The sequence below is a fragment of the Equus caballus genome, chromosome 4, assembly GCF_041296265.1.
Source record: "Equus caballus isolate H_3958 breed thoroughbred chromosome 4, TB-T2T, whole genome shotgun sequence".
Lineage (NCBI taxonomy): Eukaryota > Metazoa > Chordata > Mammalia > Perissodactyla > Equidae > Equus > Equus caballus.
Window position 1 is genome coordinate 110,692,018 of NC_091687.1, and position 15,384 is coordinate 110,707,401.

The 15,384-nt window shown below is 39.5% G+C and overlaps 1 protein-coding gene across 3 annotated transcripts in view; it reads left to right on the top strand.

The window, feature by feature from the left end:
* The window catches only part of RBM33 (RNA binding motif protein 33), a 133,752-nt gene that overhangs the window by 50,114 nt on the left and 68,254 nt on the right, over window positions 1-15,384 (top strand). For all 3 annotated transcript variants that reach the window (XM_023640066.2, XM_023640067.2, XM_023640068.2), the window contains exons 6-7: window positions 6,459-6,630; window positions 12,715-12,923. In XM_023640066.2, the coding sequence (XP_023495834.2) occupies window positions 6,459-6,630; window positions 12,715-12,923 (381 nt within the window). The remainder of the gene's footprint in view (window positions 1-6,458; window positions 6,631-12,714; window positions 12,924-15,384) is intronic.

A 15,384-nucleotide genomic window follows, 5' to 3' on the forward strand; every position in this document is an offset into this window, starting at 1 on the left:
CCCACCCCACCTTTCCCCTGGTATCCACTAAACTGTTCTTGGTCCATAGTTTTAAATTCCTCATATGAGTGGAGTCATACACAGATTATCTTTCTCTTGCTGGCTTATTTCACTTAACATAATTCTCTCAAGGTCCATCCATGTTATTGCAAATGGAATGATTTTGTTCTGTTTTGCAGCTGAGTAGTATTCCATTGTATATATGTACCACATCTTTATCCATTCGTCTGTTGATGGGCACTTAGGTTGCTTCCACGTCTTGGCTATTGTAAACAGTGCTGCAATAAACATTGGGGTGCACAGGACTTTTGGGATTGCTGACTTCAGGCTCTTTGGATAAATACCCAGTAGTGGGATGGCTGGATCATATGGTAGTTCTATTTTTAGTTTTTTGAGGAATCTCCATACTGTTTTCCATAGTGGCTGCACCAGTTTGCATTCCCACCAGCAGTGTATGAGGGTTCCTTTTTCTCCACAACCTCTCCAACATTTGTTGCTATTAGTTTTAGATATTTTTGTCATTCTAACGGGTGTAAGGTGATATCTTAGTGTAGTTTTGATTTGCATTTCCCTGATGATCAGCGATGATGAGCATCTTTTCATGTGCCTATTGGCCATCAGTATATCTTCTTTGGAGAAATGTCTGTTCATGTCTCCAGCCCATTTTTTGATTGGGTTGTTTGATGTTTTGTGATTGAGTTGCAAGAGTTCTTTATATATTATGGATATTAAGCCTTTGTCAGATATATGACTTGCAAATATTTTTTCCCAGTTAGTGGGTTGTTTTTTTGTTTCAATCCTGTTTTCATTTGCCTTGAAGAAGCTCTTTAATCTGATGAAGTCCCATTTGTTTATTCTTTCTGTTGTTTCCCTTCTCTGAGAAGGCATGGTGTCCGAAAAGATCCTTTTAATACTGATGTCAAAGAGTGTACTGCCTACGTTTTCTTCCAGAAGCCTTATGGTTTCAGATCTCACCTTTAGGTCTTTAATCCATTTTGAGTTTATTTTGGTGAATGGTGAAAAAGAATGGTCAATTTTCATTCTTTTACATGTGGCTTTCCAGTTTTCCCAGCACCATTTGTTGAAAAGACTTTCTTTTCTCCATTGTATGCCCTCAGCTCCTTTGTCAAAGATAAGCTGTCCATAGATGTGTGGTTTTATTTCTGGGCTTTCAATTTTGTTCCATTGATCTGTGCACCTGTTTTTGTACCAGTACCATGCTGTTTTGATTACTGTAGCTTTGTAGTATGTTTTGAAGTCAGGGATTGTGATGCCTCCCGTTTTATTCTTTTTTCTCAGGATTGCTTTAGCAATTCGGGGTCCTTTGTTGCCCCATATGAATTTTAGGATTCTTTGTTCTAATTCTGTAAAGAATGTCATTGGGATTCTGATTGGGATGGCGTTGAATCTGTAAATCAATCAACATGATACACCACATCAACAAACTGAGGAATAAAAACCACATGATCATCTCAATAGATGCAGAGAAGGCATTTGACAAGATCCAACAGCCATTTATGATAAAAACTCTGAACAAAATGGGCATAGAAGGAAACTACCTCAACATAATAAAGGCCATATACGACAAACCCATAGCCAACATCATACTCAATGGGCAAAAACTGAACCCCATCCCCCTGAAAACAGGAACGAGGCAAGGATGCCTTCTATCACCACTCTTATTTAACATAGTACTGGAGGTCCTGGCCAGAGCAATCAGGCAAGAAAAAGGAATAAAAGGAATCCAAATAGGGAGGGAAGAAGTGAAACTCTCGCTGTTTGCAGACGACATGATCTTATATATAGAAAACCCCAAAGAATCCATTGGAAAACTGTTAAAAGTAATCAACAACTACAGCAAAGTTGCAGGGTATAAAATCAATTTGCATATATCAGTAGCATTTCTATACTCCAGTAGTGAACCAACAGAAAAAGAACTCAAGAATACAATACCATTCACAATCGCAACAAAAAGAATAAAATACCTTGGGGTAAATTTAACTAAGGAAGTGAAGGACCTATATAATGAAAATTACAAGGCCTTTCTGAGAGAATTGGATGACGACATAAGGAGATGGAAAGACATTCCATGTACATGGATTGGAAGAATAAACATAGTTAAAATGTCCATTCTACCTAATGCTGAGATTTTTTTAAAAATCAGAAATAGGTGTTGAATTTTGTTAGTGCTTTTTCTGCATTTATTGAGATAATTGTGTGACTTTTATCCCTTGTTTTATTCATGTGATTTAAATTGACTTTTTAAAAGCTGTTATCTATACTCCAGACTTTATTTCCGTTTTGTGAGTTTTTCCAGTAATGTCCTCTTGCTGCTTTGGCTCCAGTCGAGGCACTGCGTTGTTGTGTTTCCTCTGGTCTCTGAGAGTTTGTCAGTCTTGTGATTCATGACCTTGACAGTCTAAAGAGTCCTAGCCAGGCACCCTGCAGAATGTCTTCTACTCTGGACTTGTCTGATACTTTTCTCGTGATTAGACTGGAGTTAGAGATTTTTGGAAAGAATACCACAGAGGTTCGGTGCCCTTCTCCTCCCCATCATGCCGCTGGGTACAGGACCTCCCTGGCAGCGTTACCTTACAGACAGTAACTCTGGAAAGTTACCTGTTTCCCGTTTTCTGCTCTCTTCTTTGGAAGCAGGTCACCAAGTCTAGTCTGCCCACAAGGCAAGAGGAGGGACTTAAGGCGCGCCTCTGGAGGAGGATCTCCGTGTATTTGGAGGGCTTCTCTAAGTAGGATTTGTTAAATCGACTGAGTTTTGAACGTTAAATCAACCTGTGGCTAGCTAAGCCTCACTTGGTCATGATGTATTTTCCTTTTTTATTTTGCTGGATTCCACGTGCTTTTATTTTCTTCAGGAATCTTGTTTCTCTATTAATGAAGGATATTGGTCTGTAATTCTCTTCTCGGAATTTTTGCAGTTTGCTCAGTCTTTCCAACTTGTAAATTTTTACTGTTGGTAGAATTAGATATTTTGATTTGTATTTCATGATATAATAAAGAATTATTCTCTATGAAATATTCTGTAAAGCATTAAAAACTTTTTAAGCAGCGTTCTCTATAGTTTCCTTCCCCTCACCTGCCAATTCAGAGAACAATCCAAATTTTTTTCTTGGATTCGGGATAGACTATTGAATTTTCTTTTCAGAACACTGAAATCATAGGTTCATTTCGGAATTAATCGAAGAACTTAAAAAAAATATACTAATCTGGGTCTTGTTCCCCCTTAGAATTTCTAATTTTTTATGCGTATGTAAGATTTCAGTGGACTTGTCTATTTTTAAAGAACTTTCATATGCACCCTCTGTTAAGAACTACAGGTACATCTTTCAGATTTTCAAATAATTAAGTAGCTAAAAATCAAATTTTTGAATATTTTCGCCAATGTCTATAATGAAATAAAAGATTTACATACATATTTGAATTCTTACAAAATATAATCTTAGGAGAGTTAGATTTTTATATTGTTACCCAATACTGCCCTTCAGTGGAATTTTACTTGGCATGGAACACTAGATAATATTTCTTAAAAACTGCAGAGTCAACATTTTGCCAGATAAGGTTAGTTAATTCTATAAACCATTTGGACAAGGAGATGCACTTTGTTTTTGAGCCCAGTACTTAGATGAGATAGTAACCAGTGGGTGAAGGAGTCACTCTAGCTTAGTGAGTGTTGTCAAGTGGCCTACACTCGAGGCTCGTGAGGCCAGTCCATGCCTCATTTTTCATTCAGGGCTTGTGTAATCCTTGGTGTAGCTCAGGGCTTAACTGGACTCCAAGACCTCAACCAGAAGTTTGCTTTCTAGGACATTCCATTGCTCCAAAAACTGCCTTATGCTATCCTTTTCTAGTCATATGCTCCCTCCATTTCTAGCCACTGGCAACCAGTGTAGTTTTGTCTCTTGGAGAATGTCATAATAAATGGGATCGTTGCAGTATATCATCTTTCAAGATTGACTTCTTTCACTCAGCAGGATGCCGTTACAGTTTCATCCTGGTTATACCAATAGTTCGTTCCTTTTTATTGCTAAAGAGCATTCCGTGGTTTGGATGGATCACAGTTTGTAAATCTATTCACTTATTGTTCCCATTTTTGGTGATCCAAAGAGAGCTGTAAACATTTTCCTACAGGCTTTTTACATGAACATAAATTATCGTTTCTCTTGGATAAATTTCTAGGAATGGGATTGTGGGTCAAAGGCTCGATTTGTTTGTTTCTGATGAGCTGTAGTATTCGTTTCAAAGAAACAGTTTTCAACTTAGTTTTATCCCCTTTAGATTTCTTAGGTGGGGATTTGGATGCAGAATAAACTGTATTAGTTTCAGTACTGTCATGTTTTACATCAAGCTTGTTTGGAAAGTCTTTGAGCTGTAATTACTGTTAATGGTTAATTAGAAGTGACTGTTGTGATAGAGTCTTTGCTTTATTGGTAGTTATTTCTTTTCCTCCTCTGTGGCCTTGCTGCTCAAAGTCTGGTCTGTGGACCAGCATGTTGGCTCTCCCTGGAGCTTGTTAGAAATGCGGAGTCCCAGGCCCCACGCTGGACTGCGGAATCAGAATCTGCATTTTAACAGGGTTCCCAGTGATCAATCAGTATTAACATTCAATTTGAGAAGCACTGCTCTGGAGCCTTGTGGAAGTGGAGGAGAGAGCTTTGCAAATGAGTTTACGTTTGTTCCATTTGAGTGTAGTGCAGCTGCATCCATCTCATGTCACTCATCTTGGTTTCAGATATTCAGTAAGACAGAAATAATGGTATTAAACCAACAAAAAGCCAAGATTTTGGTACTTTAAAATTCTGTAGTATACTGAATATCAGAATACTGAAAGGTGGTATTGCAATCATTAGGTTTAAAATAAGGTTGTAGTTTACATTCATCACTTTATTTTCAGGCGTTTGAGCTCCTGCAGATGGCTCTCTTCCTGTAGGACTTATAGCAATGAGTATGTATATTTATAGTTGATCTTTTTTCACAGAAAATCTTGGGGAAAGAATGCAACTCAGTTATATTGTTGGCTTATTTTTGTCTTTTTCTTGTGCATTTTCTAAGGAAGAAGTTCATTTTGTTTCTATTAAGAGTAAAGGACATCTAAAAATTATGAATCATGAGAATAAAGGGACAAAATCTCTCTAAGTTTATAAGAAGTATTTAAATGAAGCTAACACACAGTAGGTACTTGGATTTAACAGTAGGTCACTAAGATCTAACATGAGGTGAAAAATGATTAGTGTCAAAAGGAACATGAGTGATACAGGAAGAATTGTTGAGGGCCAGCCCCGGTGGCCTCGTGGTTAAGTTCGGTGCACTCTGCTTCAGCTGCCCAGGTTTGGTTCCTGGGCACTGACCTACACCACTTGCCTGTCAGTGGCCATACTCTGGTGGCGGCTCACATACAAAAAAAGGAAGATTGGCGGTGGATGTTAGCTCAGGGTGAATCTTCCTCAGCAAAAAAAAAAAAAAAAAAAAAAAAGAAAGAAAGAAAGAAAAGAAAAAAAAGGTTGATGAAGAAGAAATTACTTTTAGTTTGGAACTAGATTAGGCAAATTTTTTGTAGGAATTCTGATAGAAGATAAAAGTTACTGTTAGTGTGAAGTGACTGAAGAAAAAAATAGTTTTGCTTTTTCAGTAGTCTGAGCCAGGGCTGGCCCTGTGGCCTGATGGTTAATTTGGCACATCAGTGGCCTGGGTTCAGTTCCTAGGGGGGGCAGACCTACACCACTTGTCAGTGGCCATGCTGTGGCAGTGACCCACAAACAAAATAGAGAAGATTGGCACAGATGTTAGCTCAGGGTCAGTCTTCCTCACCAAAAACTAAGTAAATAAATTAAAAAAAGTCTGAGCCAGAAATAGTGATGAGCGAACTCTAGACAGTGGAATGAAGTAAAGGGTAAGAGTGATGAAGGAAAGCTATTGGAGGCTGAAAAAAGCAAACCAACCCAACAGCAGATATGGAGCGCTTGCCTGGCAGGGAAAGTCAAAGTAGAGGGCTCAGGAATTACAGGAAGGAGCATGCTGTCATCTGATGTAAGGTACAGGGTGGGTCACATCCTAATAAGTCCAGGGAACTCTCGTATTGGTTTAATTAAGACTTTGTACTTTACTACACTCTGGATTCACTCGAGGCCTGCAGGGATTTTTGGAGCTCATGTTTCTTCTCCCAGAAGTAGCAGCAGCAACAGTGTACAGGATGTTGTATATTAATTACAAGCAGGAATTTGGACCTTTTCTAACGTTGGTAATTTTTAATGTTTGAGATTGTTTTCTCCTGGAATTAGTTTAGTATTTCACATGGCCTTATAATAGGACATTTTGCAGTATTTTTACGTCTTAAATATAAAGAACTTTTAATATATATATATTTTAATCATTCTTCAGTATTTAATTTAAAAGAATATGAGCTCACTTTCCCTCCCTTTTTGTTTTGTATGTCTGCAATGTAGGGAGGTATGGAAACTTTGGAACTGCAGAAGGACATAAAAGAAGAGTCAGATGAAGAAGATGATGACGACGAAGAATCTGGACGATTGCGTTTCAAGACTGAAAGGAAAGAAGGAACAATTATTAGGCTCTCAGATGTAACTAGAGAAAGAAGGAACATTCCAGAAACTTTGGGTAACTTTTTTTGCCTGTCTCCCATCCTTCTTCACTCCCATTTCAACTTCCTCCATAGTACTGTTATGGTCAATCAAATAGGTCAAAAAGTTGACTTTCTAGATTATTATGCATGCCATCCAGAGGGTGACTGGTCTGTACGAGGTCAGAGTTATGGTGCTGCAGGAGTCACTCTAGGGAAAGGACTGTCTTCTCAACTAAAAGTGTTTGAATAAAGTATTTGATTGTTTATTGTTTTAGTAGTTTCTCTTTTGGAGTCTGTGGCCTAGACCTACTCTCCTGCATACCTTGTGGTTCCTGGCTGGCTCTGGGAAGGTGGCATGGGGCTGGCACAGGGCCATTGGACCCTTCCTGAGACCTGGAAGGTTGCCAGGGCTAATTCTGTACCAGACACTTTTATTTTGTACCTTTCAGTGACGTTATAACCATCTTTGCTGTGTTTTCTTTTTCTATATTCCATTTCTCTGAGTGTTTAATGAGACAAGGTGACTTGTTTGTAGACATAATCAGTTGAACATCGTTCTAAGCAAGCCCCGCTAGTAAAGGTCTACAGCAGGCTGTTGCTGGTCAACGGAGAGCGTTTTTCAGTATCGACTCTGCCCGCCCTCTCTGGTTTTTCCAGTGTCCACTGCAAAAATAAAGCAGTGGTTCTCAAATTTGAGTGAGCAACAGAATCACTCAGGAGGCTTGTTAAAACACAGATTCCTGGACCTTCTCCCAGCTCTTCTGATTCATTAGGTTTAGGGTGGAGTCCAAGAAGCTTGCATTTGTGCTGAGTTCCCAGGTGATGCTGCTGCTGCTCCAGAACCCGTACTTTGAGAACCACTGGGGTGTTGTACCATAGTCCGAGGAGGAGGGTGGGAAGACGGAGGGTTGTCCCTGCTCTCTGTTCTTGGTCAAAGGAAAAATCAAGAAGCTAACCTTTAGTTACTAACTGCGTAACTTCTTAAAACCGTTATTTATAGCCGTTTTCAGTTGGAGACATAAGTGTATATTCTTTTAAGTAACAGATATGAATTCTGTGTGAGGACATTAAGCTGCCAAGATGCATAAATTAACAGTACAGTCATGCCCCCACATAATGACATTTTGGTGAGTGACAGACCACAGATACAACAGTCCCATAAGTGGGACCATAAGATCAGGACTATAGAGCCTAGGTGTGTAGTAGGCTGTACCGTCTAGATTTGTGTAAGTGCACGCTGCGATGTTCGCAGGACGAAATCACCTTACCGTGCGTTTCTCAGAACATATCCCCATCATTAAGTGACTCGTGACTGTAGTGAGCCAGTCTGTCATGTTACTTTACTAAGTGAGATGTATAGAGAGATTGTTCTAGAATCTTAGCATTCTCACTTCTTCCCTCTTCAATTTCCTCCTCGTCTACCTTTTGGCTCAAGATTTCCCTAGACTTTTCTCAAGTTATGGTTTAAAGTTACCAGTTGGTCTGAACCATGACAGCATTAAGTTTCTAAGAAAGAGGATCTGAAGCTGGCCTTGGGTAAAAGGAGATGAAGCAACAGCCTTAAAACAGGAGGATGGGAAAAACAAAAGTGTCCTTCAGCAGGAGGAGTTGGTAACCTTACGAACCAAGCTGAGTGGAGCAGACATCTCAGTCTTGGACTGGAGTGAGAACAAGGGGAAGACGGTGCCCCTGCCCGATCACTGGGGGCACTAGGCAGCGGCTAATGAGAGAATTGGCATAGGGCCTTCCCGAGCTGGAGGGGCTGGTGGTGAATTATCACTTTTCTGCTGCTTTGTAGTGGGGCTGAGGTTTTGTTACCTAAATTGGGGAGACTGATGTATTAAGTCGTAATAACTGGAATAGCTACAAGTTCTAAGGATGTCAAGTCACTTGACACTCACCATTAGGAATGGGGGCCTCTCCCCTCGGCAGCCAGCTCCCTACAGGCCACTGTGAATTTCATGGGTCACCTTCCCCGACCCTTGATGCCTCTTCCTCTGCCCACCCTCTGGTCCTCAGCTAGGGTCATCTTGTCTCTGTTCATTTTACCTCACCGCAAGCACTGACAGCGTGTTCTGAAATGCCCAGCTTGCCTGTGTTCGTAATTTGTGTTTGTTTCATTCCTGCATCTCTTTGTTTTCAGGACCTTTGCCTCATCTCATTCTTTTAAGGGTAATTTGTACTTCTCTTATTAAAGTACTTGGGTTGAATCTTTTTTCTTTCTTTCTTTTTCTTTTTTCTTTTTTTTTGGTGAGGAAGATTCACCCTGAGCTAACATCGGTTGCCAGTCTTCCTCTTTTTTTGCTTGAGGAAGGTTAGCCCTGAGCTAACATCTGTGCCAGTCTTCCTCTGCTTTGTATGTGGGACGCCTGCACAGCATGGCTGATGAGTGGAGCAGGACGGTGCCTGGGATCTGAACTTGTGAATCCAGGCCGCTGAAGCAGAGTGCGTGGAACTTTAACCACTTGACTATGGGGCCGGCCCCCTTTTTTCTTTTAAGGTGTCTGGCAGCTTTGTAGTCATTGCATCCTGAGAAGAGCCTGGAGGGGTTAGTGGAGGGCAGGTTGGCTCCTTAAATGTGAGGGGAAGGGCTGGGGTTTTTAGAGGCTGCAAGCATAAACACTGTGACCATTTGCCATTCTTTTAAACATTTTTAAAAAAGCTGTTTTTGCAGAATGTGATTGTTTTGCTGGATAATAGGGGAAGTGAAAACGGTGCTTGAAATGATGTGTCTCTGTGCCGCATTTGTGAGCCCTAATTTAGGAAAGCTTAGTGTTTGGAAACATTAGTAACTGAAAAGTTAGGGTTATTCCTAGTACAAAAAGGATTTTTCCGTACATTTAAAGATTGGTTTCCTAAAACAGCGAGCTCCCTTATTCCCTTAACACCCCCACTCCTAACAAAAGGTTAATTTTATATGTAAGAAAAATATTTATTGAGAAAGGAAGCTGCTATAGTATTTGTAAGATTTTTACTCATCAGTTTATTTTTGTTCTCCTGCTGATAGAAATACCAGTTTCAGGTTCTATATAGAAATACTTGGATTTGTTTGATTGTATAAAGCTGTTCACCTACTCTTTGTAATGAGATTAAAATATCTTCCTACCAGAGTACGTATGTCGCCTCATATATGTATTTCTTGACGAACGATGTCTTTGAACATTTTGAATACAAATAAAAACAATTATTTTGTGATATCATTGATTAACATTGAGAATACTTCACTCTGAAGAAGAATGAAATAATGCTCCGATGTCCTCTGTTTCTGACCCCTTAGCCTGCTTGTGAAATAGTGAGTTCACAATCTAGAAGGCTGTTTTGGTCACTTTTAGTCTTTTTTTTACATTCAGATATATAATGTCATCCTTAAATATAACACTAATTTATAAAAATTTATAAATTTTTATAATTTATAAAAATAACACTAATTTATATATATGCCAGTCTCAACACTTAGGAAGCCAAGTACACAGTTGTTGATTTGTATTTTGAATTCAGATTGGATTAGAAGTAGAATTTTGGGCTTTCATCTAGATTAAGAACTTAAGTAGTGAACTTTTTTCCTCAACCAGGATTTTGGGAATTAAACCTTATAGATAATGTGACTATTGCTCAATTTTCCCAAGGATGGTACAAAACTACATACTTAGGAGATAAATTCATTCATTACATGCAAAGGATGCCTATGAGGAAAAGGGCTTAATTCTCTCGTAGAACCCAGTTGAGAAGAGTTTCTAGAACATATATGTGTGAGGGAATGATTTATTTTGAATGGAATGTCAAAAGCCATCTCTAAAAAGTGGGTATCATTTACTAGCGCAGAGGTTCAGAGCTGCCAGTGTTTTTCCTTAGGAAGTGGATCTCAGATTCTCTTTGAAATCAGTGCAAGCAATAAATGGAAGACTACGTTTATTTTAGTTAGGCTTTCTTTATTATTATCTGAGTAGGTGTCTAGATTTTGCAATTTTCTGTTTCATTGGCACATGTAATATGTTAAATTTTATTTTATTGCTTTATCCTAAAGAACATTCTTAATTATGTCCACGTATTTTCTTGAAATATCTTAGTTAATTTTCTTGAAAGCAAAGGATCTGTGGGAAAACTCTTTTCATCTAGTAATAAACAGTTGAGGATTGCTAGTGCCAGCAGTAGGCTCCTGCTGCCCTAAGTTTACACAGTGGTGCTTGTATTTGTAAGGTCTTTACAAATTTCTTGATTCAGTTATCCTGCAGAAAACTCAGACTATCGTTTGTTATTTTTATTTTGCCAAATAAACTGTATTCTATAGTCATTATGTATTAGTCTAACTCTTAGAAAAGTATTTGTATGCAAATAGGTTTTCCTTAAGCATGTTTTAGAAAGGGACAATACAGTGTAAAACTTAGTTTCATTGAGCTATATATCTTTACTTTAGAATATGGACAGAGTCCAGGAAACACTTAAAGGGAAATTAACATTTCAGTTGAAGTTACAAATGTAATTTCCATCCTGTCATATTTTGGTGACCTTTTGTGACAGCTTGTCTCAATTGGAGGAAAGCGTTTTTACTTGCTGATTAAAGATGTCATTTGAAACCATTTTATTACTGGGGATAGTGAAATTAATCTTGACACTTAGAACCACTAGAAAAATAATTGCTGATTCACTGCATAAAATGTGTGTGTGAACCAATCGCGTAGTCAAGATTAGAATAAAAGTCTGTACTTGTTAAGAAGAGATTAAATTTTCTTTCAGATGGAGTCTAGATTTGTTTGAAAGGGAGGAGAATACCATAGAAACAATTTTGAGAAAATGAAATGTGGCTTAGAGATTTTTGGAAGAGTTTAGGGATGATATGGAATCCAAAGGAGGAGATAAACTGGTAACACTTAAAGTTTACCCTTCACCGTGGGAGAAGACCTGGAATGTTTCTCAGTAGGGTTCAATGACATCTTTAGGAGGCACATATGTATTAATCTAAAAAATGTTATCACAATTTAGGTAATTTAAAATAAAGGAACTGTATTTGAATAAGTCAGCTTGTTTTCTTTTAGGAATTTAGAGTAATGTGTCCCCTGCAGTTTCTCAGGCCCAGAGTCCCTATTTTTTTTTTTTTTTTTTTTTTATTTTTTAAGATTTTTTTTTTTTTTTATTATTTCCTTTTTCTCCCCAAAGCCCCCCGGTACATAGTTGTATATTCTTCGTTGTGGGTTCTTCTAGTTGTGGCATGTGGGACGCTGCCTCAGCGTGGCCTGATGAGCAGTGCCATGTCCGCGCCCAGGATACGAACCAACGAAACACTGGGCCGCCTGCAGCGGAGCGCGCGAACTTAACCACTCGGCCACGGGGCCAGCCCCCCAGAGTCCCTATTTTTTGCATCCCTAAAGCCCCGGTCAGAGGTGAGCACCTAGCGGGTGTCCTACGAATGTTTGCATTAATGGGCTTTTTCTTACGTGACTTTGCTCTCATTTGATAGGGATTCCATATTAGACTGCATGAATATGTCTTTCTTCACAGAATAAAGTTTTTTTAATATAAATCTGAAAATTTGAGATGATAATAGTATTAAATGAGTTTTCCGTTCTTTATGAAATTATTTGATTTCAGAGTGATTTCATTAGTAGTTTTGTTTTTAAACCAGAACAATCAGGAATTGTTTCTTTTTTTGAGTCTGTATGCCACTGTGCATTAATAATACTTGTACTGGTTTCACTAAGAAAATTGTGCTGGTGGAGCACTGGTGGAGGCAGGTCCTGACCAGTGTCATCTGCTGTCAGTGAAAGAGAAAATGATTGGCAAGTGCCCTGCAGCTTAAGGGTGGTGGCTCGATGGAACTTCAGCCCCTTCTTTGTAGCTTCCCTTAGCACAGTTTGTGGTCTCGCAGGAAAATACTCTAAAGTTGGCAGGAGATACTTGTATTTTGTTACAAGGGGAAAGCATGTCCTCATGTAACAGGTCTCACTAATGGGTTGTGAGTGTTTCTGACTGTATCCTACTTGCTGCTGCCAGTTTAGTTATTTGTTGTGGGTGAAGCACTTGGTGTTCCAGAGTTTCATTGTCACGTTTCTTTCCTGTTTTCTCCCTATCAATATAGTTTAGGCTATTTGAAGGTATCTAATCATGTGCATCTTTTCAAATAGAGCTTTCAGCAGAAGCCAAAGCTGCATTGCTTGAATTCGAAGAAAGAGAGCGACAGCATAAGCAGGGACGCTATGGTTCAAGGCGGGGAGGAAGGCGAGGCGGCTCTTTAATGTGTCGTGGAATGGGAGACCAGAGAAGAGAGAACAGTGAGCGGGGAAGGATGAAAGACCACAGGCCTGCTCTGCTTCCGACACAGCCTCCCGTGGTGGTAATGTTCACAGTTTTGTTGTGATAGCTGAAAGCTTTTGAACAAATCAAAATGTGCTTTTTTTTGGGTGTCGTATTTTGCATTTATCTCTTAGTGTGAAGGTAAAGTTTAATAATAGGAAAAATGGGTAAAGTTTCTTTATTGTCAATAATATGATTTCCTATGTGGTCTTATAAATTTAGTCCTCTAGTAATTCAGGTAGTAAAAAATGATTCTGTATGCAACTACTTAATGAAGAAAGAAGTTCCAAGAGACCTGATGTCCTCAAGTGACAAGAACCACAGAGGAGTCTTACTTTTATCTTCTGCTTCTAGAGAAGTGCAGCACACTCAAAATACTGAATTTAGTATGTAAAGAATGTAGGCAGTATTGCTTATTTTACAAAAATATTTTTTCCTTTATACTTTTTACCGTAAGTTTTTCCTTAAATATAGCAGTTTCTCTTAGAGTAACTCTCTTATCCTATCCATAAGAATGTTTCATAATTTGGGAATAAATCATATACTTGTAATTTCAACTTAATTTGAATTTTCTCTGTATTTCAGAGATGGACTTCTCAAAAGCAAAGACAGGAATTGTAGTGAATTTTTGGTTTTTAGTTAGCCTTAGGATTTTATGGCTTTTTCCTTCAGAATTCAATCTTTAAGGACAAATTTATTTAATACAAATATATGTCAACTCTGTCTGCCACATGTCCTCCTACATTTTTATCTGAATTTAGGGGAAAACCACACTTTGCCTCTGTGTAGAAATGTTATATTTTAGGAGGCATTCATTTATGAAATAACAAAGTAGAAAAGATGACTTATTTATGTTTTAGCATGAGAATTCCAGTTTTGATGTAAAGGAAGGGAAGAGAAGTAAGCAGGTTGATGGTAGCATAAAGGAGTTGATGAAATCAATAACTGCCGTTGGTTCACACAACTGTTCTGTTCTTAATTCTCTAATAGCAAAAAGCCTGGACCTTAGTTTTTGCTTTTTCTTCCCCATCCTGTATCCTCTCCCCAACTTGCCGTATATTGAACAGTCAACCCGGTTATTTGGGCCTCCTGTGGGGAAACAGCCAAACAGGAGACCTGTTTTTGTATACTTGTGTCTCCATGATCCTGGAAAAGTGAACTCCCTGTTTTCTTATCCATGCAAAGAGGAAGTACTATATGCCTAGCCTGCCTCCTTCAGAGGAGCTGAACTGAGGATGTGTGAGTGCTCTAAAAAGGTTGCCCAAGTGTAGGTTGCCGGAGTCCCTCCGTCTGCAATTCTAATGACTGATGTGGACCGCAGAGCACACCGTGAATTGGGAATAAATCCATAGCTGACCTGAGTCATCCTGATGGGCTTTGGACTGTGAGCTCTATGCTCATCCATGCTGGTCAGTAGTGTTTTAAAATGGCAGTTGACTGAAAAGACCAAGCTGTCTGAAACGAACTCACCCTCACTCCCACCTGTATCCGCCCTCAGATCACACTCTTGATCCTGGTCACTCCCCACCCCAGAGCTGTCTGTCTCCTTAACTCTTCACCCCTCAAAGTTCTGGAAAGAATCCTCTTTCCTCATGTCTTTGCTTCTGTCCATTTTCTCTTCCGTCAGCCCCTCGCTGCCTGGACTTTGTTCTCCCTCTCCTGAATGTGCTGTCAGAATCGCCACCTCACCACTGTCCCTCTTTCCTGTCAGACCACGCTCTAGGGCCTTGGGCATCACTGATGAACTCCTCTTTGTTGAGTCTCTCTTATTTTGGGGTGCACTCTTATCTTCCAGCGGTGTGTCTTGTCTCCTTTTTTTTGGGCTGCATTCTTCTCAGAGTTTTGTTCTCAGTCCTCTTTTTTAGTCAGAGCATCTCCCTTGGCAGCACTGTCCTTGGTACCATCTGCCATCTGCACGCAAATCTGTCTCTAGCCCTAACCTCTTGCCAGCTCTAAGGTTCTCCAGTTCCTAGCTGCCCTGTACCTCTCCACGTGGGTGTTTCACAGGCCCTAAACTCCATTTGCTTAAAACACGTGCTTCCCTTAGAATTCCCGTATGCTCTGGAGTGAATGACCCTGCGTTTTACTTATTCTCAGTTCACTTCAGATTGAACTCAGGTGTTCCTGTCAGTTTATGTGCTGTCCATGGGGATTCAGTGGGGAACAAGATAGACAGGATCCCCACTTTCGTGGGCAAATATGCACATTACAAATGTCATGAGTTAGAGGAGGGAGCACACTGGATTCTGGGAGCATGTCTAGCTGCAGAATTAATTTAGACTGGAATCTTTGGAGAGCTCGTCCCTGAGGAAGGATAGGTAAGCCAAGGCCACGTACAGTTTGGTTTCAGAATTCTCATTCTTCCTCTGAAATGTCTCCTTCCCATTGTTCATCATCACATGTTGGCCATTTCTTCCATTCAGCTCTTGCCGTGGCCTGTAAAATGGTCTGTCTTCCATCTTCTTTACCCTCGTCCATCTCACACACTGTTAGTGATAATC